Source organism: Panthera leo, chromosome A1, assembly GCF_018350215.1.
Source record: "Panthera leo isolate Ple1 chromosome A1, P.leo_Ple1_pat1.1, whole genome shotgun sequence".
Classification (NCBI taxonomy): Eukaryota; Metazoa; Chordata; class Mammalia; order Carnivora; family Felidae; genus Panthera; species Panthera leo.
Window position 1 is genome coordinate 100,251,388 of NC_056679.1, and position 26,550 is coordinate 100,277,937.

At 36.8% G+C, this 26,550-nt stretch overlaps 1 protein-coding gene and 1 long non-coding RNA gene across 2 annotated transcripts in view; both read left to right on the forward strand.

The window, feature by feature from the left end:
• The window catches only part of SRFBP1 (serum response factor binding protein 1), a 66,004-nt gene extending 50,934 nt beyond the window's left edge, over positions 1-15,070 (forward strand). Inside the window, exons 5-8 of the mRNA XM_042933811.1 lie at positions 7,927-8,008; positions 8,793-9,501; positions 11,201-11,229; positions 14,819-15,070. Coding sequence (XP_042789745.1) covers positions 7,927-8,008; positions 8,793-9,501; positions 11,201-11,229; positions 14,819-15,003 — 1,005 coding nt within the window. The 3' untranslated portion in view covers positions 15,004-15,070. The remainder of the gene's footprint in view (positions 1-7,926; positions 8,009-8,792; positions 9,502-11,200; positions 11,230-14,818) is intronic.
• Positions 15,071-20,975: 5,905 nt separating this feature from the next.
• On the forward strand, positions 20,976-24,790 carry LOC122216743. Its single transcript, XR_006201091.1, has 3 exons — positions 20,976-21,070; positions 22,193-22,336; positions 24,660-24,790. It is a non-coding gene; the product is annotated as an uncharacterized LOC122216743 (long non-coding RNA).
• Positions 24,791-26,550: the final 1,760 nt, after the last annotated feature.

The following is a 26,550-nucleotide window of genomic DNA, read 5'->3' on the forward strand; positions in this document are numbered from 1 at the left end:
ATCAGTTTTTTAGAGTATCTTCTACGTACAACCCTTTGTTCAGCTTTTCCATTGTGTGAAATATCTTTTGTCCAAAAAATGAGGAAACAAATGTCTATGTTAGCTTATCATTGTTACTTTGTATAAGTAAAATCATTTGCATAGGACCATATTTGTAGTCATGAGATTTTTAATAGCAGTTCAGGTAAAAAGTTTAGGATCTCACTGTGAAGTGTCAAGTGAAACCTGATTATATTTTTGCCCTGTTAGTACCTTCCTCCAAACAAAGGAAGGGAGGATGGGAAGGTAGAGAGGAAGGGAGGAAAAATTGTTTTATTTCATCAAAGTTCTTGACGGAATCCTGCAGGGATTTAAAGCCAAGGGAGACTGCCCTGCTTTAGAAACCATTTCAGATTCCTCCCAAGCTATTTGATTTCACCTGTTCTGTTAGTATTTTATTTCATTTGTGATGTTCTTCCACTGGATTTGGTTCTTGTGTATGAAAATTTGCTAATTTTCTATAAAATGAGGCAGATAGCAGTGTTGTGGAGGGAGGACTGATTGTTCTTCAGTGTGTCATAGAAAAGCTACTCATGGGGCGCCTGGGTGGCTTGGTCGGTTAAGCATCTGACTTCGGCTCAGGTCATGATCTCACGGTCTTTGAGTTCGAGCCCCGCATCGGGCTCTGTGCTGACAGCTCAGAGCCTGGAGCCTGTTTCAGATTCTGTGTCTCCCTCTCTCTCTGCTCCTCCCCTGTTCATGCTCTGTCTCTCTCAGTCTCAAAAATAAATAAACATTAAAAAAAAAAAAAAAAAAAAAAAGAAAAGCTGCTCAGTGGAAGATAACCTCACAGAAATGAAGTCTGTTACCTAGAGCTCTGCACATTTGAGGCTGTCTGATGAGCAGAGCAGAGCAAACTAATGTGTGTAATATCTTACAACTTGCACAGTTCTTCCATATACAGTCTTATCTCAATTGATCTTACAACAGTGATCTCATGTGGAAAGCATTCAGGTGTGTATATGTGCACACACATGGGTTTGTGTGTGTGTGTGTGTGTAGTCGTAATAGTGAAATGCAGAAAAGGGGTGGAAAGGTTAAGTAGGCAGTTAATATGTATATGATGAAATTTTAAAGCTAGAGAGTTGAAGGATGATAATTCTGACATTTCCAGACAGCTGGTGCCAGAATTTCAGGAGCTTCTCAATTAAAAACATCTGTTGCTTGCAAAGCCATCAGCCGGGCAGTGTGGAATATAGGAAGGGAATAGGAGACACAGAGTATTTTCTAGAGGAATATGTCATCTTCTGGGGAGTAAAAGATAGTTATAGTAAACAACCACAGGATAAGGGGAAGCAAATTAATATCTGTTAACATCTACTAGTTGCCTGACTCATTAGATGCTTTTTATATATTAGCTTTCTCTGGGAAGATGATAATAATTCCATTTAACAAATGAGACACAGGGGCCCAGAAGGGTCAAAAATACCCCTATAGTCAGTCATTAGCAGATGGCAGGTCCAAGGTCTAAACCCTGGTCCTGCCCATAAAACAAAAGTTTAAGAGAAAATGCTGGAATGGGTCCCCTGTCGGTCAGACTACATCTTGGAAACATGGTGTCCTAGGTTTTATACAACCTGAACAAATCTAGAAAGGTCTCCCGTTGCCTTAAGTGTGGACTCAGAGCCTTAGGTTGCCACAGTTCTTCTGAATCAGCTGAAAGGACTGGTTCATATTACCTCCCTAGATATTTTTAATAAATACAAACATTCATATATCTTTAGGTAAAACCTAGAATTGAAATTAAGTCTAATTAATGTCAGAAACATACCAGCATTCTACTTCTACCACTGCATTAAGAGTCCGTTTGTTCTAGGCAGCATTTCACAGGAATGAATAGTGCATGTAAGAGAGCTTTTTCATTTTTAGACTGTTGTTTATATTCACATGTACATTCTCAAAATTCCTTTCAGAATTGAACACCAAATGCTTGTGTTCATAATAAATACCCAGATGCCAAAATAAAATTTTTCCATAAAAAGATGAGGTGTTTTCCCTTTTTTTATGTAATTTATTTGAAATGGAAGAATCTGGAGGTGTGTGAAAACCACAGTTTCCTGAGAATTTTCCATGGCAAATGTTGTGTCAGTGTTAAATAAGGAAAGCTGTGGTTCCTTCACACATCCTCTAATATTGTGAAGGCTTTTTTCATGCAGGTGTAAAAACTGTTCATAGAGAATACGTAGCATTTTAAGCTTCACAATAAATGAGTTCATTTAAATTTAAGGTATATGACTGAATTTCTTCTATAAACCACCATAACATTTTTCATCTCTCCAAGGAGGTTTATCACATTCACTTATTTTGTACATTATTGTCTTAACCTTTGAAATTAGGGCAAGATTGTGAGCCTCGGAAGAGGATGTTTGTGTCCTTAATGTGTAAGTCCGTGCTTTCACATATTGAGGCATGTTTATATAAATGTAAGTATCAGTAAATATAAAGAGGGAAAACGTAAGTGAGGCAGAAAGGTGACCAGTAACAAAATAAGGAGGGGTAAAGGATTTGAAGGGTCTCATGGCAGCTTCTGCCCTGCTTGTTCTTGTGAGCTCTTACACCTCCCCCAGTGTCCTCAGCAGAATGGAGACCTGGCGGCTTGCAGCGGAGACCCAGGGCACTGCCAGCGCCACGAACCTGCACCCACTCAGTTCACAAGCCTCTTTGTTCATAATTATGTTTGATTCCTTTCCAGAAAGCTTGGAGGGGGCTTGAAGGGGAGTCACAGAATGAGAGAAAAGTGATCTCACATACTTTAGAAGAAAACTGATAGAGAATACTAGACTGAGTTCAGAAACTGGACTGTGAGTTTAGCTTCTTCCCAACTTGCTGGGTAATCTTGAAATCAAGTCAGGACTGTTTAGTCTAATTATTGGGTAAAATCATTGGTCTGTATTCCCTTTACCTCTTGTTAAAATTTGAATTCAAAAACATTGAATGAATTCAAATTGCTGTATTAAGAATAAACTTCAAAAGAAGTTTAAAATGTTAAATTTGGCATTGTTTCCTTAGAAATAAAGTTTATTTAAATGGTTGTTTTCGCTTATAAAAGGTGATATTTTTAACTAAGACTTTTTTAAAATCAAATATTTTAAGAAATACATGTGTCACATTTTTTATTGGTCTAACTGAAATCCTTAGTATTGATAAAGCATGTAAGTATGTATATGCCATTAACAGTTTTTCGGTTTGCCCTTTTTCCCAGTTAGAATTCTACTCCCCAAATCATAAGCTACTCAGATTTGCAAATTAGTAACAGACCATCAAGAACAGATCTAAATTAATTAAAAACAACTGGCAACTAAATGTAAGGAAGTTTGAAGGACTAGATGTACCTTAAGGAGATCTGTACAATGCATTCTTTTTACAAAGATTGCTGGTCAGCAAAGGGAAGAAGCTTAAATTTCTAGGAGTTTCTGCATTCTGGCTACTGTTGATTTGCCATTAGTTGCATGGCTTTAGACAGGGCACTATCTCTGGCTCTGCTTTTTTTTTGTTTTGTTTTGTTTGTGTTTGTTTGTTGTGTTTTTTCATTTCTCTAATAAACTCTTCCAGATCAAACATTCTGGTAATGCATTTTCAACCCCTTCCAAAGTCCTTTTTGTGTCAGATCTAAAAATGACAGGGCTGATCCTCTCAGTGTTCAATTTCATTTTGCCAGAAAAATGAAATGTTTTGTGCACCTTCACATACTCACCAAGATTTTCATGAAATTTCTACACTGTATTATCTCTTGATGTTTAAGTATTCTTAAATAGCTTTGACATTTTTTCAGATTTCAGTAGAACAGGAGTACTTTGTTCTCTAAGATATTTGGTGGTGGTGTTAAGTAGCTGACCTTATCAAAATTTCCAGTTTATAAAAATTAGAAGTAATAAGGACATGTTGAAATGTATATTTGCAGATATCATAGTGCACAAAGTAGGTTTGTCACATTAACTACAAGACAGTGTTATTGTTAAATAGATTTACAGCTAAATGAATGAGAATTTGAGGAACTATTTCTTTTCTTTTTGTCTACAGATGCTGATATAGTAACTTTAAATACTTTGGTAAATTTTTTTTTTATTTTTTGTTTCTAGTTTTATTGAGATATAATTGACATATAGCAAACATTGTGTAAGTTTAAGTTCTACAATTGATGGTTTGATACACATATATATTGTGAAAGATCACCATAATAAGGTTAATTAATTAACACATCTATTACCTTATATAATTAAATTTTTTTGTGTGGTGAAAACATTTAAGATTTACTCTTTCAGAAACTTGCAAGTATATAATAAAGTATAGTTATGTATAATCACCTGGTGAGTATTGGATCTCTAGATGTTCATCTTTTAACTGGAGGTTTGTACCCTTTGACCGAAGTCTCCCCCTCCACCACTTTTCCTGCACCACTAACACCAGTCTCTGGCAACCAACAATCTGGTCTTGTCTCTGTGAGTTTGGGTATTTTTAAATTCCACCTATAAGTCCTACTATGCAGTATTTGTCTTTCTCTGTCTGATTTATTTCACTCATTGTAATGCCAACCAGGTTCATCCACATTGTTGCAAATGGAAGAACTTTCTTCTTTCTCATGGCTAAATAATATTCAGTTGTGTATATATATGTGTATATATATATGTATATACTTACATATATATGTATATAGACACCACATTTTCTTTATTCACTCCATTTATCAGTGGACTCCTGGTTGTTCCCATGTCTTGTCTATCATGAATAATACTTCATTGAACACAGCATCTCTCTGAGATAACTGACTTCATTTGCTTCTATTTTTAATTTGTTTAGGAGCCTCCTCTGTTTTCCCTAGTGTCTGTACTAGTTTTATTCTCACCAGCAGTGTGCCAGGGTTCCCTTTTCTCCTCATGCTCACCAACACTTGTTAGCTCTTTTGTTTTTGATACTAGCCATTCTGACAGGTATGAGATGATCTCTCATCGGGGTTTTGGGTGATTTGCATTTCCCCAGAGATTAGTAATGTTGAGCTTCCTCTCATGTACCTGTTGGCCATTTCTTACTTGGAAAAGTATCTGTTCAAGTCCTCTGCCCATTTTTAAATCAGATTTTATTTTTATTTGGTTTTATTTATTTGCTGTTGAGTTGTATAAGTTCCTTCCATATTTTGGATTTTAGCTCCTCATCTGAGATATGGTTTGCAAATATTTTCTCCCATTCTGTAGATTGCCTTTACACTTGGTTGACTGTTTTTTATGTTTCGCAGCCAGTTTGTAGTTTGATCTTACCCCACTAGTTTATTTTTGCTTTTGGTGCTTGTGCCGTTGGTATCACATCCAAAAAAAGTTATTGCCACAACCAGTGTCATGGAATTTTTTTCCCTACGTGTTCTTCTAGGAGTTTTACAGTTTCACTTCTCACATTTCATTCTTCTTAGTCCAGTTTAAGTTAATTTTTGTGAGTGGTAAGATATGGGTCTCGTTTCATTCTTTGGCATATGAATATCCAGTTTTTCTAATACTGTTTATTTAAAAGACTGTCTTTTCTCCTATCATGTATTCTTGACTCCCTCATCAAATAGCAGTTTACTGTACATGCAAATGTTTATTTCTGGGTTCTCCTTTCTATTCCATTAGTCTATGGGTCTATTTTTATTTTAATACCATACTATTTTATTACTAAAAGTTGGTACTATAGTCTGAGATTAGGAAGCATAATGCCTCCAGCTTTGTTCTTCTTTCTCAAGATTGCTCTGGCTATTCGGGGTCTTTTGTGGTTTCATACAAATTGTAGGATTTTTTTTTATTTCTATGAAAAATGCCATTGGCATTTTTATAGGGATTGCATTGAATTTATAGGTAGTTTTGGAACTACGGATATTTTAACAATACTAATTTTTCCAATCTATAATTACAGATACCTTTACAATTATTTGCAACCTCTTTGATTCGTGTTATTAAAGTCTTACCAAGTTTTAAGTGTAAAGATCTTTCACTTCCTTTGTTGTATTTATTCCTAAGTATTTTATCATTTTTTATGATACTGTAAATAGGATTGTTTTCTTTATTTTCCTTTTAGCTATTTCATAGAAAAGCAACTGATTCTTGTACATTGCCTGTTTAAGTCCTTCAAACACAGTTGACTTCAAACTGCCATCATCTTGCACATACTAATGTGCTCATAAGTTTGTATTACTAAGGGAAAAAAAAGCTTTATATTGGTCCATTAACAATGAAGAGTAAATTTAAAATAAAGACATTTGAGGCTGACAGCTCTACGTGACACCCTAGTGAAATGTATTCACTTGTTTTATGAGATGTTTATCGAATCCAGCCTGTTACCAGTTACCGATCCAAGCACTATGTCTGTAGCAATGAGGAAAACAAAGCCCCTGCCTCACAGATTGGAAAATACCTTCACTGACATGCAGTGCTAAGTGATGTGAAGTAAATAAAGAATTATGGCAAGTGTTGTGTTAGTTCAGATAACATTTGAGCAGATATATGAATAATACGAGATGATCAGCCATGTATATATTTGGGAGTATACCATTCCAGGTAGAGAAGAGCTTATAATGGAATAGCCTAAGCATCAGAAGGCAGTAAAGCTTGAAGAAGAAGAGATAAGGACATACCATCATCTGGTTACCTTTTAAAAACTCACTGTGATGCTATATGGAAAATCAGGTGTAGGGGAGCAAGTGACCAGGTTTGAGGATATTTCGTTGGTGCTGCAGGTGAGAGGTGTCAGTGAATTGGTCAAAAGTCTTAACAGCAGAAGTGGTGAGAAGTGACTGGCCCTGAATCTATTTTGCATTTGGAACTATAGGATTTGCTAAAGGAATAATTGTGAGCCGTGAAGGAAGGAGAAATGTGATAGAAGAATTCTTAAAGTTTTAGTTCTGAACAACCAGCAAAATTGAAATTACATACAGTAAGATAGGAAAGACTGAAGAAGTAGCTTTGGGAAGGATATCAAAGAATTCTCTTTTAATATGTCAAGCAGGAGGTTCATACAGGAGCCTCAATCTCAAGTTAGAGTAGCAGTTAGAAATTTGGAAGTTGTCAGCCTACAGATGATATTCAAAGAAATTATCCCAAATCATTGGTTTTTCTAAATTCATAAATATATTAACTATTATATATAATCAGCTTCCATTCAGGCATCATCAAGTTTATGAAGTGTTGGCTATCAGCCAAGCACTGGTAGAACATTCTGAGAGTACAGTAGAGATATTCAGACATTCAAAATACAGATATTTAACATCAGATAATTTCTATATCTCTGTTAACTGGAATTTCAAACATTACAATATTTTGAATCACCCAGCTTAGTACTAATATGTTATTTGGTTCTTTCATATTGATTTAGTCTATTTTTAACTAGATTTTTAAGCTCTTTGAAAGCAGGAGCTCCCCCCCCCCCCCCCCCAATCACACAGGATGCCTACCACAGTTCTGGAAATATACTAAGACCACAAAGAATATTTGTTAATGGATGACATGATAATTTTTTTAAGTTTATTTGTTTTGAGAAAGAGAGTATGAGTGGAGGAGGGGCAGAGAGAGAGAGAATCCCAAACAGGCTCTGCACTGACAGCACAGAGCCTAACCCTGGGCTCGATCTCACAGACCATGAGATCATGACCTGAGCCAAAAGCAAGAGTCTGCTGCTTAACCAGCTGAGCCACCAAGGTGTTCCTGATTAGATGATTTAATTGTTCAGGGCAGTATTATTTTTGTCACCATGAGCTTTATTTTTTCTTCATCATGGATTATACAAGTGATTTATCTAATGAGAATACTGACAAATTCCTGTTACCTAGCTCTTCGTTTTAAAAAAAATTACGATAGATTTTCTTTTATTCACTTCTTAATAGTACTATCTGGCTTTTATTCCCATGTTTATTATTTCAATTTGCAGCCTGATTCTACTGCAACTGAAAGAGCAATTGCTAGACTAGCAGTGCATCCTCTTCTGACGAAAAAAATAGATGTGCTAAAAGGTATGAATTAAATGACTTTTAAGCCATGTACCTAAATGCACTTGGGTATATGATTCTGAATAAATGGCTATTGATTTATTTATTCTATGGGTTTTTTTTTTTTCATTTTGAGGACCTTTTATAAATATCTCCTTCAAATATTTTTAAATGTGGTAAGGTGCCTGATAATATGGAAGTTATCTGATGTCTAATGAAAAATTAAATCTGTATTTTTTCCTAAATTCTAATATATAAATATGTATGTATTTATATATATAACATATATTCATGGTAAATTTGAATACAATTGGTTTGCTAAATATTAATGTAATTCATAATATTACTTTTGATGTGGCCACGTACTCACATAATTTTCATTATTATAAAATGCGTTGAAAGAATTAAATGTTGTCACAGATTAGAAGATATTTATTTTTATGTTTGAAAGCACAATTTATAATGTGCCACAATCATATCAACACAATTTTGCTAAAGAAATTGAAGTGGCCATTTTATTTTTCTTATTTGTATTCAGTGAAGTTTCCACTATTTTTCATAACTCCAAGGCCTGAAAGGATGGTTAATTTTAGAGTTTTAAATTGAATACCTCTGAGCATTTCTTCTCAGTTTGGTTTTTAAAGTCACTAGAGTTCTTCTGTGGGTTCAGATCTATCATATATATTTAATGTAATTGCAGTTCTCCTCTTAAGTATATCCAAATAGTTGAAGAAATACTGTACTGAAACAGTTATGTTTTATTATCTGTTTTAATGCTGAAACAAGTCATGTGCTATTTCTTTTGCAGCTGCTGTCAAAGCTTTTAAAGATGCAAGACAAAATGTTGTTGAAATTAACTCATCAAAGAATGCTTCAGTAGAAAATCATTCCAAGGACACTTTGTGTTCAAATGATGATGCCAGTAAGTTACAGCATGAAGGAACTATTGTCAGTGAGCAAAAAGAGAAAGAAGCCAAAATATTGGCAAAGAAACCAAGAAATTCAAAAGAAAAAATAACCAAGATGGAACATGGACCCAATGCTGTAGACATTCCAGATTCTCCATCAAAGCCTTCTGAAAGGGATTCTGTAGTTCCGTCTGAACCGCGGAAGACACCTGCTGACCCAAAAATGAAAACAATAAGTAAAACTAAAAAAAGGAAAGGGTCCGATAGCTCCCTTGGTGATAATAGTGATGGAGAAGAATTACAGGAAGAAGAAAAGGAGTATTTTGATGATAGCACAGAAGAAAGGTTTTACAAACAGTCTTCAATGTCTGAGGATAGTGACAGTGGTGATGACTTCTTCATTGGGAAAGTCAGACGGACACGAAAGAAGGAAAGTAGTTGCCATTCTTCAGTTAAGGAACAAAACCCCCCCAAAAAAGTGTTACCTGAAGAAGATCTACTTGAAACCCATCAGAATATAAGAAAAGACAAAAACCCGCCAAGTACAGAATCAAGGAAGTTTGAGTCAGTGTTTTTCCATTCTTTATCTGGATCTAAAATCTCCAGAAGGTAAGAGTATTTTTTCTATCCTAAAATAATTATTAGTTCTTAATTTTTTTAAAGATAAGAAATATCTGCACATCCTAACTACGACAGAATCTCTCCCATACATACATGTAGTTTATAGAACACATCCTTTGTTTAGACTTGGCCCTTTTGAATGTTATATTCGGATCATATTTACAAATACACATATGGGAGGGTGCCTGGGTGACTCAGTTGGCTGAGCATCTGACTCACTTTCAACTCAGGTCATGATATCACACATGGTTCTGGGTTCAAGCCCCATGTTGGGCTCTGCGCTGACTGGAGCCTGCTTGAGATTCTCTGTCTCTTTGCCTCTCTCTGCCCTGCTTGTCCTCTCTCTCTCAAGATAAATAAATAAACTTTAAAAAAAAGGGGGACATCTTAAAATAAAAATTTTAAAAATACCTAAATGGCAGTGCCACATTTATCCTGTAGCCAGGTAATTTGTCCAGCTAATTTAAGTTTATCCCTTAGATGACCAAAGTCTTCAAACTTTGAATTTGCTTTTGATGAAAACCTTTTGAAAACGTCTCACATATCTTACTCTTTAAATAGAACTTTCTGAAAAGAACAGTGGGCTTTGGGGCACCTGGGTGGCTCATTCGGTTAAGCATCCGACTTCGGCTCAGATCATGATCTCACAGTTTGTGGGTCGAGCCCCGTGTCGGGCTCTGGGCTGACAGCTCAGAGCCTGGAGGCTCTTTCCGATTCTGTGTCTCCCTCTCTCTCTGCCCCTCCCCTGTTCACGCTCTGTCTCTGTCTCAAAAATAAATAAACATTAAAAAAAAAAGAAAAAAAAAAAAGAAAAAAAAAAAGAACAGTGGGCTTTGTTTTTGACAACCCAGAGCCATCATTATTTTAAACATCAGTCTTTTTCTTATGAAATGTTTGCTCTCACTGAGCTTCTCCGGACTCCTATGTATTTGGTAATGTTGCTGCCTCTGTCCCTGCTATTCACCACCACTTTCCACAGCTCTCCTGTGATAAGTCAGTAAGTTTAATTTCATTTGTAATTCTAATCTGGTAGGAGATAGCTTCACACAGTTAGCTTATTTCTTCAGTAACAGCTATTTTCTTCAGAAAATTGTTTTTGTAAAGTCAAGGATAATTTTTAATAGAACAGAAACTTGTGATGTTAACATTTTCCAGGGCAGTAAGTGTAGAAAGACACACAACCATATTTGGAACCTTAAAATTAATTAAAATCGTTTTTATGTGTCCCAAACCTGCCTCACAAGGCTCCATTTCTTTTCTCACTTGAGAATAACATACCGTTATCCCTTCCATCTCTCACAAAATGTAAATCTTAATTTTTGTTACATGTGACTCTTTCCTGCTTTATGAAGACTTTCGAAATTTTTTGTCTGGATGGTCTTCAAGAGTGGAGACAGTACATATGTAACCAAGATAGGATATTTTATGACCAGAAGTCCCTGTAAGAAAGTGGGGTGAGAAGGAAATTCACATGTTTCTGTTGTAATATTGGTTGTAAATACTGATTGTAAAATCAAACTTTGATATAGCTAAAACTTGGGGGGGGTTATCATTTTTTTATTGATTGGGGGGATGAGGGAGTGCGATAGTCCTTTGAGTTTTATCCCTAGTTTATTTTATTTTATCTTTGTAAAGTTATTTATCTTTTTAAAGTCCTAATGGTCTTTTCTTCTTTTGGAAATTACAGAGAACAGGCTCCAAAAAGCAAAACCCCAGGTATGTATTACTGGCTTCCTGCCCTTTCTATACAGTTAACTGATACTTTTCCAGAATGGAAGGATAAAAACTCCGGGTTGCTTAATAGTCTGAATGAATTATGTACCCACAGAAAGGGGAACAGAACATATTCTAATTATCAGTGTGATTTTTAAATTGTAATTGGTTTTTCTGTTGTTGTTGTTATTACCTATCTGTGCCAGGAGGAAAGGTGTAAATAAAACTTACCAGGACATATTGGCTCTATTTGATTTCTCTTGAACTGAGATACGTTATGTCTTAGCACCATACCATTAAATATTCAGTAACAAGTATGTTACTTTCTGGGTTAAGAGTAAAATCAAAGTATTTTCACGTTAATTCATAACAAGTCAAATTAAATATATTTGGGTAGTCTCATTTCTATACTTAATCCCCGACTCTCACTGGCTTAAAATAATGAAAATCTATTTTTCACTCACATCACAGTCCACTGTGAATTGACAGAGGGGCTGTGTTTCATAGAGTAATTCAAGGATCAGGCTCCTTTCATCTCGTAGCTCCTTCCTCCTGCAGTTTCCTTTTGGCCAGCAGAAGGGAAGAAGTACATGGAGAATTGTGCACGAGGTTTTCATGGGCCAGGCCAGAAAGTGGCAGGAATCAGTTACACTCACAATTCATTAGCCACAATTCAATTATATGGTGCCATTTAGCCACAGGGGAGCTAAGAAACGTTGTCTAATTGTGTGGTTAGGAGGAAAAAAGAAAGTGGAATTTCTTAAACACGTCCCTCACCGGATGTGAGAGATTCCATTTCACTGCCCCTCCCCCAAACAGAGCACACTTCTCTCCTTCCCAGGGAATCCACCTCAGAGTCCCAGCCCAGCATCATCCATCCCCTGGATGAGGCGGTACTTTCCATCCGGTTTCCTGGATGGGACTGCCCCAAGTTTGGTGGCCTGGCCACTTAAACACAGACTGCCCGTCCCCAGCTCATAACCAAATATTTAGTGGCAGATCAGGGACAAGGTAACCACAATATAAACTTCCAGTCAGTTAAGAGAGAATTGGGAGGCATATAACATGTCTACCACTACTGAGCAAAAATTGTAGAGGAGCTGGAGGAACTTCCTTATCCATTGTTCTTCCTGGCTTCTGACTGTCTTCTTGGGAGGTTTTTGTTCTATGGCCACACCTGAAGCAGACATTTGGTATAATTTCCTTGGGGGCTGCACCAAGTGACTGGTAAAAACATATGGTCCTGGAGACCGTTCAGAGTCTTTAACATTCAAGAGAGTTTTTTCAGCCCAGACTTAGGGTTTCTCTCACAACACAGGTCCCTCCAAAACTTAGTGGATTTCTGACTTCTTCATTTCCCGTTAGTCCATCCATGAGCTAGTCACCACACCACCAATTTTTTCCTAGAGCAAGTTGTCAAACTTGCTTTCTTTATGTTTGAGGGTATTTTTTCCCCACCCCAAGCATCATTCCATGTGTCTGCTGTGTTGAGACTCTCAGGTTTGGTTGAGAAGGCCATACTCTACTCTTAACTTTGCTCTGGGGCTGAATCTCCAGAGGCCTTTACTGCTTAAAATCTTAGTCTCCCGTCTAACTTTCAAAGTCCAAAGGCTTTTCTTAACCTTAAGTTAGTTCCCAGATACCTGGATTCTCTGTTGCTTTCAGTTTCTGTCTGTGAGCTGGCCAGTTCTTTCCTGGACGCTGCTCTTTTTTGTAGTCTGTTGCCAAAGAGCCATCAGTACACTAATTCTTTTATTCTTTCCCACCACCTACCCTGGTGTTGGGAACTCCATAGGCATACAGCCTGCCTCCCAGGTTCTCACTTGGCAACAGTGAGAATGGCCACAGTTCTGCCCATTTCATTGGCATGGGAGATGTGCCCACTTTTCAGCCTCGGGTATCCATTTCCTTACCACCTACCACTGAACGGCCGAGCCAGTGCCAAATGCACATGTTGTGATGGCTGCATCCTCCTTCCGAGTGGCACTTTGCTCTTATTCGTAGCAGACTGGCTGCTGTAGCAAGCAGCCACCAAATCGTGGTGATTGAATTCTCATTCGTCACAGCCTTTGTGCTCTTTGCAGCCTCCTTCCATCTCGTGCCTCTGGGATTTCTCTGTGCTCTCTGGGAGCAGAGAGAGAGAAAGAGATTAAAGGATCGAATGTGAGGTTTTTCTGATCAGACCTTTTGTTCACATGTCTTTGGCTATAACTCAGCTTCATGGCCTCATCTAGCTGTGGTCAGGATGGGGAATGCATCCTGGCTGTGCACCCAGGAGGAAAAGAAAAGTAGGTCTGACAGACACGTGGCATCTGCCTCATTTACCTTGTATTCAGACACAGAGTAACTGTAAACTGCAGGCACCCCCCACATTTTCCCAGTGAGGAGACCCAAGTGGAAGGGCTTTTGTTTTTTCGCTTAGCTTATATATTTATAGAATTTAATTTATAATGTGTTTACACCTACAAATATACTTTACCTAATTATCTAAAATATATATTAGTTTAGAATACTGCCTTATTTAAATCTCATTTTTTATGAAGCAGTTTCTTTTAACATTTAAACTCTTTGTTCTTCATCACTAGAGCCACTCTGAGTATTATATCAGATTTTTAGACCACATGTGATTTGTGTAGCATGCAGGACGTTTTGAATTCTGTGTACAATAAATGTTTTGGAAATGTTGTCCCAAACTGTGTGCGTTTGTGTAATGTTACGACATTTACTTTTTAAGGAGATCTTGAGAACGCTTTTGACAGTGAATGATATCTAAGTTGCAGTGGAGAAATTACACTTCCCATGTACTACTTAAAATCTCTGTTACATTTTTGTCTCCCTTTCCCCCACCCTCATTCTATAAACATGCATTAATTCATGTCTTTTCTGGCTGATGGGTTTCTCACAAATGCTACTTTCTTGTTCAAAATAATGTAGTTTTAAGTATCTTATAATTTAAGAGGATGTAAGGACTAGAAGCAACTTGCCACCCTTGTATCTGGTGGATAATTTTATGATTGAAAAAGAGCTTTGTCTTAAATTGGAGTGAATTTAGTAATTTATCTCATAATAATTTTATGTTCAATAACAAGGCAGTGGAATCAATCAGTAGCCCTTTAAAAATTCATCTCTCCTCCCATCACCATGGTCAGATCGAGTATTTTAGTAAATACATGTGAATTTTCTGGCTACATCATACACAGATATCCTAAACTAATGATGTTCCTTTGAAAATATAAGATGCTCTTTTCTTTTTTTTCTTTTTCTTTTTTTTTTTCTTGGCCTTCCATGTTGTCTGCATTGTTTCCTTTCTTAAACTGTTTCCTCAATGCAAATAAGACAGCACAACATACATGAGGAGATACACAATAAACATCTGTTTAAAATATTAGAAGGCATGTGTCCCGAAATTGCCTATTCATATGTATATTACAATTTCAAACTATTCCTGTTAGACTTAGATTTTAAATTGTGGTATATTCCATTGAAGTAAAATTAAATTCCTTCTTTAAACGCTGATGTGAGAAAATGAAATGTCTTTCTCTTGTATGGTCTTTAAGCATTTAGTTTTCACAATTTTGCTTTCTCCTCCCAGGTTTTCGGCAAAGTGAACTTCAGCTCAAGAATCCGTTTAATAAGAGTGCACAGAGAGGACTTGAAAATACAAAACAGCAGTCACAGCTGCCTCTTCATCCTTCATGGGAAGCAAGCAGGAGGCGGAAAGAACAGCAATCTAAAATTGCTGTGTTTCAGGGGAAAAAAATTACATTTGATGATTGATTAGGACTTCTTTCTGTGAACCAGCCTGTTATTAAAGTTATGTTTACATAAGCCGTGCACAAATCAAGTACATACTTAAATTGTTTCTTAATAATATACCCGCACTCTTCCCTCTGTGCAAGAATTCTGAGATCACAACTCTCTCGGTCTTGGTCATGTGCACTTATCATGAAGTGAATATGACAAGTGTAGCTCTTGTTTCTTGCCTTGAAAATGAATGTTTAGGAGATATATTTTACAGTGGAAAATATGAGGAAATTATAGTTATTTAAAATAGATCATCTTTCCTAAGAGTTATTCTTAGCAAAACTAAGTTAACTTTTATTATGGGTATGAAGACAATAAATTATAAAAATAAATGTTAATTTTTATTATACTTTTAATGATTTGTGATCTCTTTGACTTTTAAAATAAGTTCCCAGTTTTTGATTTCTGAATTTTATCTCTAGTTTTTAGGAAACATACGTGTTTTAGTGTAGCAACATGACCAAAAAATTGGTTATATATGTCACTGCATAGAAATACTTGTTTATATCAAGAATGTATAACATGTAGTTACTTTAATGTGCTTTTATAGAAACATTTTTTTTTGTGGAATCATGGATGGGAATTTATTTATAAGGACAAATTCTGAAGGAGGTATGATTGAAGGAGCATTTCCAGAGAACTGAATGAGGTTATGAGATGCCTCACAGGGGAAGGGACTACTCTCGCTATACAGTACTGTTATTTCAAAGGAAGACAGGATTTTGAAACTCCTTTCAAATGTTTCACTTTGGCTTCTCTGGAAGAAATTAAAGGTTCTTGGTTAACTAACTAAAGATAAGGAAATTCCTTGTTGCTGTTAATGGCAGGAAAAGGCCTCTGGTTAGCAGAAATTCATAAGCTCTGGAGAGTCATTTCTGTCATTTTCAAGAGCTTAAGAATTTAGATAACTAAAGCAATGGAATTCAAGAGAGTATACAGAAAGAAAATTGTTTTTTGCTGTTGAATGCAAAATTTACTTTCCCTGCTTTAAAAATTTTATTTTGAGATGTCAATTATATAAAATTAAAATTAATTTCCATTGAAATTTTAATTATGAAAAATTATTACAGGAAAGGTGAAAGAAAAATGTGTCCATGCCTACCCAGGTTTAGCCAAATTGTGACTTGGAGAGTACTGTCCTCCAGACCACCAAGTCTGCCCTAGACTTCTTATCCTACTGCAAGGAATTAGGGCCCAGCTACAGGGTTAGAGGGAAGAGCCCACACAAGACACAAGACCACTGTCACTTCCGATACTTCTGACACTTCTGCAGGTTTGGAGGTGGGGGTTGTGGGGGAAGGGTTCCCCAAACACCCTTAGGTTCAAAAATTTGCTACAAAACTCCCAGAACTAACTGAAACCTACACACACACACACACACACACACACACACACACACACACACTGAAACCTATTCAGAGTTACTGTTTATTACAGGGAAAGGGTACAAATTAGAACCTCTCAAAGGAAGAGATGCATAGGACCATGTCTGTGAGGGTTCTAACTAACACAAAGCTTCTGTTGTCCTCAGGACACTTTACCATCCTGGCATCAGTGTGCTTAGAGTTTGGCCAGTGTTAGAAGCTCACTCAAGTTTTGGTGTCCAGAATTTTTGTGGTGGCTGCAATATGTAAGCATGATCAGTTGATTGCCCAAATGATTGTAGCTAGCTGCTGCCCTAAACAAAGAGACTTCTATCAGGTATTCCTCAGATTACCTCCAAGAAGCCAAGTGGCAAAGGCAGTTCTCTCTTTGGGCAAAGCCAAATTCTTTACTGCACAATATTCTTCACCCAGGTTCTCCAAACAGTAACATTACCACATTTGCTTTATCCGTGGCTCTCCTCCTCCTCCTCCTCCTCCTCCTCCTCCTCCTCCTCCTCCTCCTCCTCTTCTCTTCTCCCCCCCTCTCTTTGCCATTGGTTTTGTTATAATATTTCATTTGTCTTCTTATCACGTTCAGGTTTTTCTCTACTTCCTTGAACACGTGGGACGTTAATAGCTGTTTTAATGATCTTGTCTGCAGTGGCTCTCAGTTTTGGGGAGTTTTACCCTTAGGGAACATTTCACAACATCTGCGATATTTTGTGTTACATCTAGTGAATATAGGCCGGGGATGCTAGTGAACATTCTACTTTGTATACAGCAAGAAATTATCCATCCCAAAATGTCAGCAGTGCCAAGATTGAGAAATCTTGGCCTAGGGTTCATTTGGCTCCACTCCAGAGGCATTCCCTTTCTGAGCATCCTGCCTGATGCTTTGTCTTTTATTTAGCAAATCCTTTTGTTATATCTGGTGAGATGAGAACACAAACTACACCTGGCCCTTTGTAGGTTGTTTCACAAACTCCTTTCTGGTGAATTTTTTCCTGGCCTTGGCAGATTCCTCATACATTGCACAGATCAGTCTTAAGCCATAGGCTTGACAGGGTCCTGCCAAAGATCTCCAGAGCACTTGTTTTCTGTTCATCTCCTTCTTCTCTAGTATTTTGCTTCAAATTCTAGTCACAGTAGTCTATGTAAACTCCGAACTCTGTCTCTTCAGTAAGGCCACTGAGCTATTCTAGGGTTCCTTCCCTCAGCAGTGTAGTTGGAAACTCCATGCAATGAGCTAAAGCGCTCAACTGGTTTGTTTTCTTTCTCTGAGTTATTACTATATCGTACTGCCTTTTGTCCATTGTCTGAAAACCTAAGTTTTATATATTTTATCCAGTCTTCTAGTCATTTAATGTAGAATGGCCAGTCTGATTCCTATTACTATATAATGGTCAGCATTAGAAATCCATTGTTTATTTTGATGTTCAAATTGTCCTTAATTTGGCCAGTCGGAGCCTACTCAGGCTGTCTTGTGTCCTTTTGCTATCTAACAGTGAGAAAGATGGTTCTCCTTATCCACAGTATATTTACTTATTTTCTCAACCCTAGAATACACAGAAGTTAGTTTCAAAATTGCTAACTGATGCCTCTGCAAAATACAAGTCTGCTAGCCAAAGTTCAGTATAGTTTTAGAGTTCTTTTTTCTTTAGCTCAAGGACAAATGGTCTCAAAACGAAGTTTGAAAGTTACCCGAAATGATGTCAGCAAAAATGGTGGAGTAAAGACATACCGGAATTCTCTCCCTAAAAAGCAGTGAGAAAACTATATTGTCAGAATCAACCTGTTCTGAACTATGGAGTTAGCCACAGGTTGACTGCAATCCAGGGAGTATTTTTCAGGAAAGGATGCATCTTGATAGGAACAGTGATCTTTGTGACATTTTAACTTGCCCTATTTTCAACTTCTCACTCCTCAGATCCTTGATAGTTTTGAGAACCAGCAGCTCACAATCATAGTGAAAACCAGCACCCTGGCAGCCACTAGAGGAAGAAGAACAGGGTTGGACCTGCTTCAAAGATACATTCACTGAGAACTGTCATTATTTGACCAGTGTGGTTATCCACTGGAAGACCCCACTTGCAAGTCTGTCTTGACCAAGAACTTGCTCAGTGTGAAAAGCCTGTTCTCCTGATGTCACTTATCAAAAACTATCAGAGGTAATTGTTTAACATCACATCTGCCTAAGGCAGTGAATAACAGTTGAGACAAATGCGTTTATCAAAAAGCTTAAAAGGAAATCTGGAGAATTCAGTATCCTTAGGGACTTTGATAAGTTTTGACATTTCTTGGAATTAAGCAAGTCATGTGCATGCATAGGGCTGTGTCTTTGTTCAGGAAAGAGCTGAGAAGGTGCTAAGCTCTTAACTTCTAGCTGACCTTGAGGTTCTACTCAAGCAGGAAATGAAGGCTCAGGTGGAATTGTCCACTTCCTGGCTAAGTGCTGAAGGTGTGCCCCCGTACACACACACAGAGCCTCTCAGCAAAATTGGAGAAGTGTTGATTCCAGCATTGAAGGAAATCTCTGTCCAGTTATTAGTGTACCACTAAACTAATGAAGCAGAAACTTCAGTGGCCATACACAACAAAGAATCCAGACTTGACAGTTTCACAAAAGTACATTTAAACGACAACAAAAAACAGGAACAACAAGCCCTAGGGAGAGAGGAATATCTGATTTTTAGATTTGCACCATTATATTACTTAAAATGACCAGTTTTCTAAAATACTAGAAGACCTGCAGAAACAAAGTATGCCCCATATACGGAGAAATAAAAGCAAACAAACTGTTCCCCAAGAGGCCCAGACTTCAGAATTATTCAACAAAGACATTAAATAAACCATTTTGAGATGTACAAAGAACCAAAGGAAACAATGTTTAAAAAACTAAAATAAAATCTGAGAACACAGTCTCACCATATAGAGAATATCAACAATGAGATAGAAATTATAAGAGAAAAAAAAATTAGGAATTGAAAAGTACAGTAAATGATACGGAAAATTCAACATAAGTGGCCAATAGCAGATTGGAGCAGGCAGAAGAAATATTTGGTGAAGCTAAAGATTGGTCAATTTTTTTCCTATTTAAAAAAAAAAAAAAAACAATGACAATGAACAGATATTCAAAGATGTGTGGAATACCATCAAGTGTACCAACAAGCATAATGAGAGTCTCATGTGAACTGCCTTTTCACTAATAGCTGTAGACCTTAAAAGAATTGAAAAATGTTCAAACAAAAAGTAAAACATGAATGTTCATAAAACATTATTCATAATAGCCGGAAAGAAACAACCCAAAAACCATCAACAGATGACTGGATAACAATAGTAGTATGTGTATGTATATATATACACACACACACACACACACACACACACACCATGGAATACTACTCAGCCATAGAAAGGAATGAAGTATTGATATATACCTTGACTTGAATGAACTTTGAAAACATTGGGTTAAGAAAGAAGCCAAACAAAAACATGGTTCCACTTACATGAAATATCCAAAATAGGTAAATCCATAGGGACCAAAGTAAATTAGTGATTACAAAGGGCTAGGGGAGGGAGGAGTAGTGACTGAATGACCGCTAATGGATATGGAGGCATTCTTTTTTGGGTTGGCGAATGTGTTCTGTAATTGGATGGTGGTGTTGGTTGCACAATTTTGTGAATATACAAAAATCCACTGAATTATGTGCTTTAAGAGAATGAATATATGGTATGTGAATTATATTTAATTTTTAGAGTAATAACAGTAAAAAGTGACCTGGGTTAGTGCATTTTCCATGCCTTCCTTCCATGTAGTAAGTACATCATTTGAAATGAACTTTAGTTCACATGTTTCTGATGTATTTTCCTTAAAGGATTTTTCTTCCATCCTTGGTAATTTTACTTTATTTTTTCTTCATGTGTGTGAAACATGAACATTGTTCCATAGTCAGAGGTGCACAAAATGGTATACTCTGAGAGATGGTGGCAACTCCTCTTTCCAATTGTTTCTTTTCTTTTTACCCAATTCCCACCCATTCCCTCTAGATAATCCATCTCATTAGTCCCTGGTGTATCCTTTCTGTGTTTCTCTTTGCACAGATGAATAAATGTGTATGTATTTATTTCTCCTTTTTTAATGCAGAAGTTAACACTCCTAGACGATTTTATAAACTACTTTTTTCATTTAAAAATATATCCTGAAGGATAGCTGGGTAGCTCAGTTCATTGAGCCTCCAACTCTTGATTTAGGCTCAGGTCATGATCCCAATGTCGTGGGACTGAGCCCCACGTCGGGCTTGGCGCTGAGCATGGAGCCTGCTTAAGATTCTCTCTCCCTCTCTGCCCCTCTCCCCTACTCACACTCTTTTTTCTAAAATAAAAACAAATAAAATAATTAATTAAAATGTATCCTGGAAATCACTGCAAATTTGTCCATAAAGATTTTCCTTATTTAAAACAAAGAACAACAACTAAAAGAAACTTTCTAGTACCCCATTAGGTAGACTTGTCAATTTATTCAACCACTCATCTATGTTTGGGTGTACAAGTTATTTTCCCTGTCTTGCAGTTACAAAAAATATTGCAAAGAAAATACAAACAACGGTATATGTTTTCATATTATTGGAGTTCTCTCTTTGGGATTTATTCCTAGAGTGGAAATGTTATGTCAGAAGGTAAGTGCATATGTAGTTTTGTTTGAAAATTGCCAATTTTCCAACATGAAGGTTGTGCTTCAGTACAAGAGAGAGGCCTGTTTCTTCACAACTTCTCCATTGTGGTTTTACTATGTATTTTCTTATGGGTATAGTTGGATACTTTTTTCAAAATTGTTAAATACTTTATACATCAGGTTTTGTGAATTTTTTTCATGTCTTGTCCTTTTTTCTACTAGTGAGTTTTGTTTTTGACTTTTCCCCATAATTTTTAAGATTTATTTATATATTACATACACTAGCCCTTTATCTCTTAACGGGTATTGCAAGTATTTTTTCCCAGTTTGTTAACTCTTCTGATTTTGTGTTATTTACTTTGTTTTTCTGTCAAAGTTGTTTTTCTGTCACTTACTGTATGTAGTCAGATATTTCAGTTTCTCCTTTTATTTCATTTTTGCATATGCGCTTGAAATCATGGAAAATCTTTCCCTATTGTTTGCTTCCTACTTGATCTGATGTCAGTGTTGCTATCCCTGCGTTTTTAGTGTTCCCATTTTCCTGGAATACATTTGTCCATCCCTTTATTTTTAGCCTTTCTGAATCATTCTGTTTTATGTGTGTTTCTTCAGTACAGTATATAGTTAGGTCTTCATGAGCTAAGCTCAAAATCTTAACACTTAATAGGCAAATTCAACCCATGCACATTTGTTGATAAGGCAAATACGTTTGCTTTCAATTCTGTCATCTTCTACTGTAATTATCATACTTATTATTTTACTTTCTCTTCAAACTAATTTCTATTAAAAAATTAGTTTTGTGTTTAGCAAGATTAATATTTCTGTTCTAGTGGTTACACCTTAATGCCCATTGTCACATTTTTTTATTCACTGTGTTGCCCATGTTCTATTTCACTGTCTAAATTAACCTTTAATGAGCTTATTCTAACTTCCCTCATCTCATCTCCATTCACCTCCCATTTCTGGTTGCATTATTTTTACTTAATTGGAACCTACAATGCATGATATAGAGCATTATCGTATAACATTACTCTGCTTCTGAGATTAGTTTTAATCTTAGATTTTCAATGAAGTGCTAGAGTTTTCCAAGTCATTTTTTGTTTGGATTGGGTTTATTCTCTAATAGATTCCTCAAGAAAGGACTCATGGAAAGAATTCTTCAAGTTCTTGATGTTCGAAATTTTTTGTGGTTTTCATATGTTAAAGGATTATGGGTGGATCCACTGATTCTGCAGCTCTTTGTGGCAGCAAAACTCTTCTTGCATCTTTGGTGAGTCTTGTTTGGAAGACTTTTTTTGCCCCACCCCCATGTAGGATATCTATCTCATAGTCTGGGCACACATTAGCTTCCTTACTCTTACCAGAGATACAGGTTTTTTTCTTTCTTTTTCATTTACCGTTCCCCAACCCACGGTGAGTTTTTACCTGTGCCCTCTTGACAGTATCTGATGACCTTACAGTGACCTATAGTGACAAGCTTTTTTCAGTAGGGAGCAAGAGTCCTTGTGGGCATTTGTGTCCTGCTGCAGTACCCTCTCCTTTCAGGCTTGTACCATCAATGAAAACTTTTTCTCCACTCTGTTCCCCATCTGAATCCTGAGTGCCCAGTGTAGGCCCATGGAATCCCCATATTCTGCAAATGTATTAACATACGTAAATAGAGGTCTTTTTTCCTCTAGTACTCTTTATAGGTTTATGTTATATTTAGCCTTTAGTTTGTCTGGAACTTACCCCTACGTATTCTGACAGATTGGTATGCTCCTTAATTAAATCAGTTAGTACGCAACCAACCTGTATTTCTCAGCATCACTTGAAGTTAGGTTGAGGTCCTGTGACTTAAGAATTGCTTAGTGGAATGTGTGTGGAAATTTTGTAAACCACTTCCAGGTCCAGCCCACAAACTCCTCTTCTGTCCTCCACTCTTCTTGTGTCCACCCGCTGGATGTCAATTCCCAGCAAGACACTAGAAGACACCATTTTTAAAATGAAGGAATAGCCATCAGCCTAGGAACCTAAGTAGCTATGAGAATTCTAGTCCTCTACTTATTCCTCCACTTAGGCCGATTGGATTTAAGTTATATAACAAACACCTATCGTGTTCAATCAGCAAAAATTAGAGATTTCGATAGAGATTTTGATAGAATAAGTATCATTACTCTCAGAAATGGCTGGTGGAAGGAGGGTGCTACTGTAAAAATAAAATAAAAATAATTCCAAAGTACTGTACATGGCATTGCCCCCACAGACAAGACGGAAACTAATATCCAGTATTAGAAAATGAGGTTTGTGTAATGCAATGACAAAACAGTTTTTAGAAAGGTCATTTACAATTACTTGGAATTTGAACCTGAGCCCTTGATCCCATAGCTCTAGGGAAAGGCTAGAAAATGTAATGTTGACTTTTATGACCTGCATTTATCATTGTGATAGAAAACAAGAGATGGGATGTGACAGTAGCCTGTTAGCCTGCAAGGACAGAAAAACAAAAAGTAATAGGATGAAAAAGCCATTGCTTCTAGTCCCAAAGGACAAGAGATTATGCACAAAAATCCATTAAGACTTCTGGCTACAGCACAGATCTGAGTAACAGTGGCATTTCCTCCTAAGGATGATAGCTTTAAGACGGGGCAGAGGAGGGGGAAAGTAAGTCAACCTTGAGAATTATATTTAGGAAAGAGCTTTGAAAGTGCTATGGGCTTATGCAGCTGAATAGATCCCCTTTCTCTCAAAAACAATAACCTGCTTATTTGTAATGCCAAAAAAAAAAAAAAATTGCAAGCCTGGACTTGACCAGCTTTTGGATGTTCTGTCATTAAAAGTATTTTAGGGCTCCTACACTTGTTCAGGGAAGATATGGGTTACAAAACTTTAAAGTCCTCCAAGGAGAGTCAGTCCCCATCATGTATCTCGAATGTGCTAATAGACAAAAAACCTGCTAAAGAGTAGATTCAGAGCTATGAAGAATGTTGAACAAGTAGCTCCTCCCAGGTAGCCAAGTTGAAATCAAGGATATGTTCTTAATGCTGGAATAGGGGGAACTAAAAATTCCTGCCAGAAGTTTTTTGTAACTACTATAGACCAGTGCCTTCTGTGTGTCTCTGCTATACCTTATACCAGATGTAGTTTTTATTACAAGTTTATCCTTGTTTCATCATAGTATGTTGGGCCAGGTGGCAGTAAAGACATTTCTGTAACTGTGTTGTTTGTGCAAGTATCACTGAAGATCAAGGAGCCATATCCAGAGCTGATGGAAAGAACCATGCCATCATTCAGAGATCTTGCACTTGAAGCTGTTTGCAGTAACTGGATAGAACTTTGGGTTGTCTCCCTTGAAAAAAGAAAAAGAAAGAAAGAAATGTGTTCCAGTTGTGGTAGAGGATACTTGGTAACCAGAAAGATGTACTGTGTCAAACCTAAGTGCTCACTTCATCTACTTTGTTTCCTTAGGTACCTGGCTAACTTCCATTTGCCAGCCTATTGCAGTGAGGCAAATGTTAGCCAATGGAATGTGGGTAAAAATTATTACATGATGTTCACCTCCCCACAAAATGTTCCAGGCAGTCTTCCACATTTCTTCCCTTGTTTTCCAGCAGGGTGCTGACATCTTGGGCACCCTTGCAGGATCGCTTTTGAAGATGAAGTTTCCATCAGCCAGGGTCTTTGCATGACTGCATGGAAGAGATAACCTGAACTTCATCCAGCCACCTATTGAACTTCATATGAGCAAGAAGTGAGTGAGTATTTGTTTAAGTCATTGAGATGTAGGATGTGTATCTGTTACTCAGCTAGGGTTATTTTGATACATGTATAATAAGTGGTGGTGATCTAACTATTCTGTTTTTCTAATATGAATATGAATTCTATTTTTGAGTAGTTGGGCCACCCTTTCACTACTCATTTGAAATGTCACCTTATAATTACAGAACTGCTCCTAGCTCCTAGCTCTCTTTTATCTATCTCTCCGATCCAGTATTACACCCTAAATTATTATAGCTGAATGGATAAAGAATTTGTGGTATATATACACCGGAATATTACTCACCCATAAAAAGGAATGAAATCTTGCCATTTGCAACGACGTGGATGGAGCTAGTGAGTATTATGCTAAGCAAAATAAGTTAGTCGGAGAAAGACAAATAGCATATGATTTCAGTCATAGGTGGAATTTAAGAAACAAGACAAATGATCATAGGGGGGAAAAGAGAGACACAAACCAAGAAACAGATTCTTAACTAGAGGGAACAAACTGAAGGTTACCAAGGGGGCAGTGGGTGGGGGGATGGGTGAAATAGGCAATGGGGATTAAGGAGTGCACTTGTGATGAGCACCTGGTGTTACCGTAGGTAAGTGTTGAGTCACTAAATTCTGCACCTGAAACTAATAATTACACTGCATGTTAACTAACTGCAATTTAAATAGAAACTTAAAAAAAAATCAAAATCAAAAAAAGCATTACTACAATAAATATTTTAAAAATTATTATAGCTTTATATTTTCCCTAGATACTCAATACCCTGGTTTAATCATTGATCTTTTTTTCTTAAAATTTTCTTAGCTCTTCTCAGGCCTTTTCTTTACAAACAGATTTTAAAAGTAGCTAGTAAATTTTATTTTCAAAAATTATGTTGGAATATTAATTTTGATTACTCTGAGAAATTGTGACTTGGGAAGTACACAGGTTCTCTTTATTCTCTAGTTGCATAAAATGATAGGTCTGTTTCCATGAATGGGCCTAAATTCTAGACTTGTAGAAGAAATGATACATACAGGAACATGTTCAGTAGCCTAAGTATGACGTCATCATGCAGAAATTAAGTAGCCTTAAGTCAGACACTGGAATGTTGTTTGTACTTTGAACATGTGTTTCTCTTCAAGGGAAAACTTGTTTTGAAAGAAAGTCATTCTCCATGTTGTTTTCAGGATTAAATTAAAAGGATGTTTTTTAGTAAAGACAGCCAAAACTTAGAGGGTGAGTGAAGGAAGGAAGGTTATTTGTGTTTATTTTTAAACTAAGCATGGTATAAAAATTCAGTGTTTAGCTTAACTCCCCCTATCATGGACCAAAGTTCATAGTCCTCACATATACCAACAACAACCAACTTATTTGTGTCTTAAATAGATGTGGACTAGTTCTGAATTTTGTATTTTCATTGTTGGCACCAGTTGTGAAGAAGGAGAGGTTTTTCAGGCCCTATCAAATTTTTCAGATTTTGTAAGTGCTATAATTGCACGATTAATGCATAGGATTTACTTTATTTGGTGCTTGCATTTGTTTTCTCCACTTTGAGATTGGTCCATCCGTCAGTATTTCAGGTCTCTGCTCAGATGTCATTCTGTCAGGGAGAGCTTCTCTGACCTGCCTTTGAAAACATCAACTGGTTATTCCAGCCTCCTCACTTGATTTTTCTTCTTTGACTTCCACCACGTTAAAGCTATACTTATATAGCTGTCAGCCTCCCCACCTTTGTGAGTGCAAAGACTTTG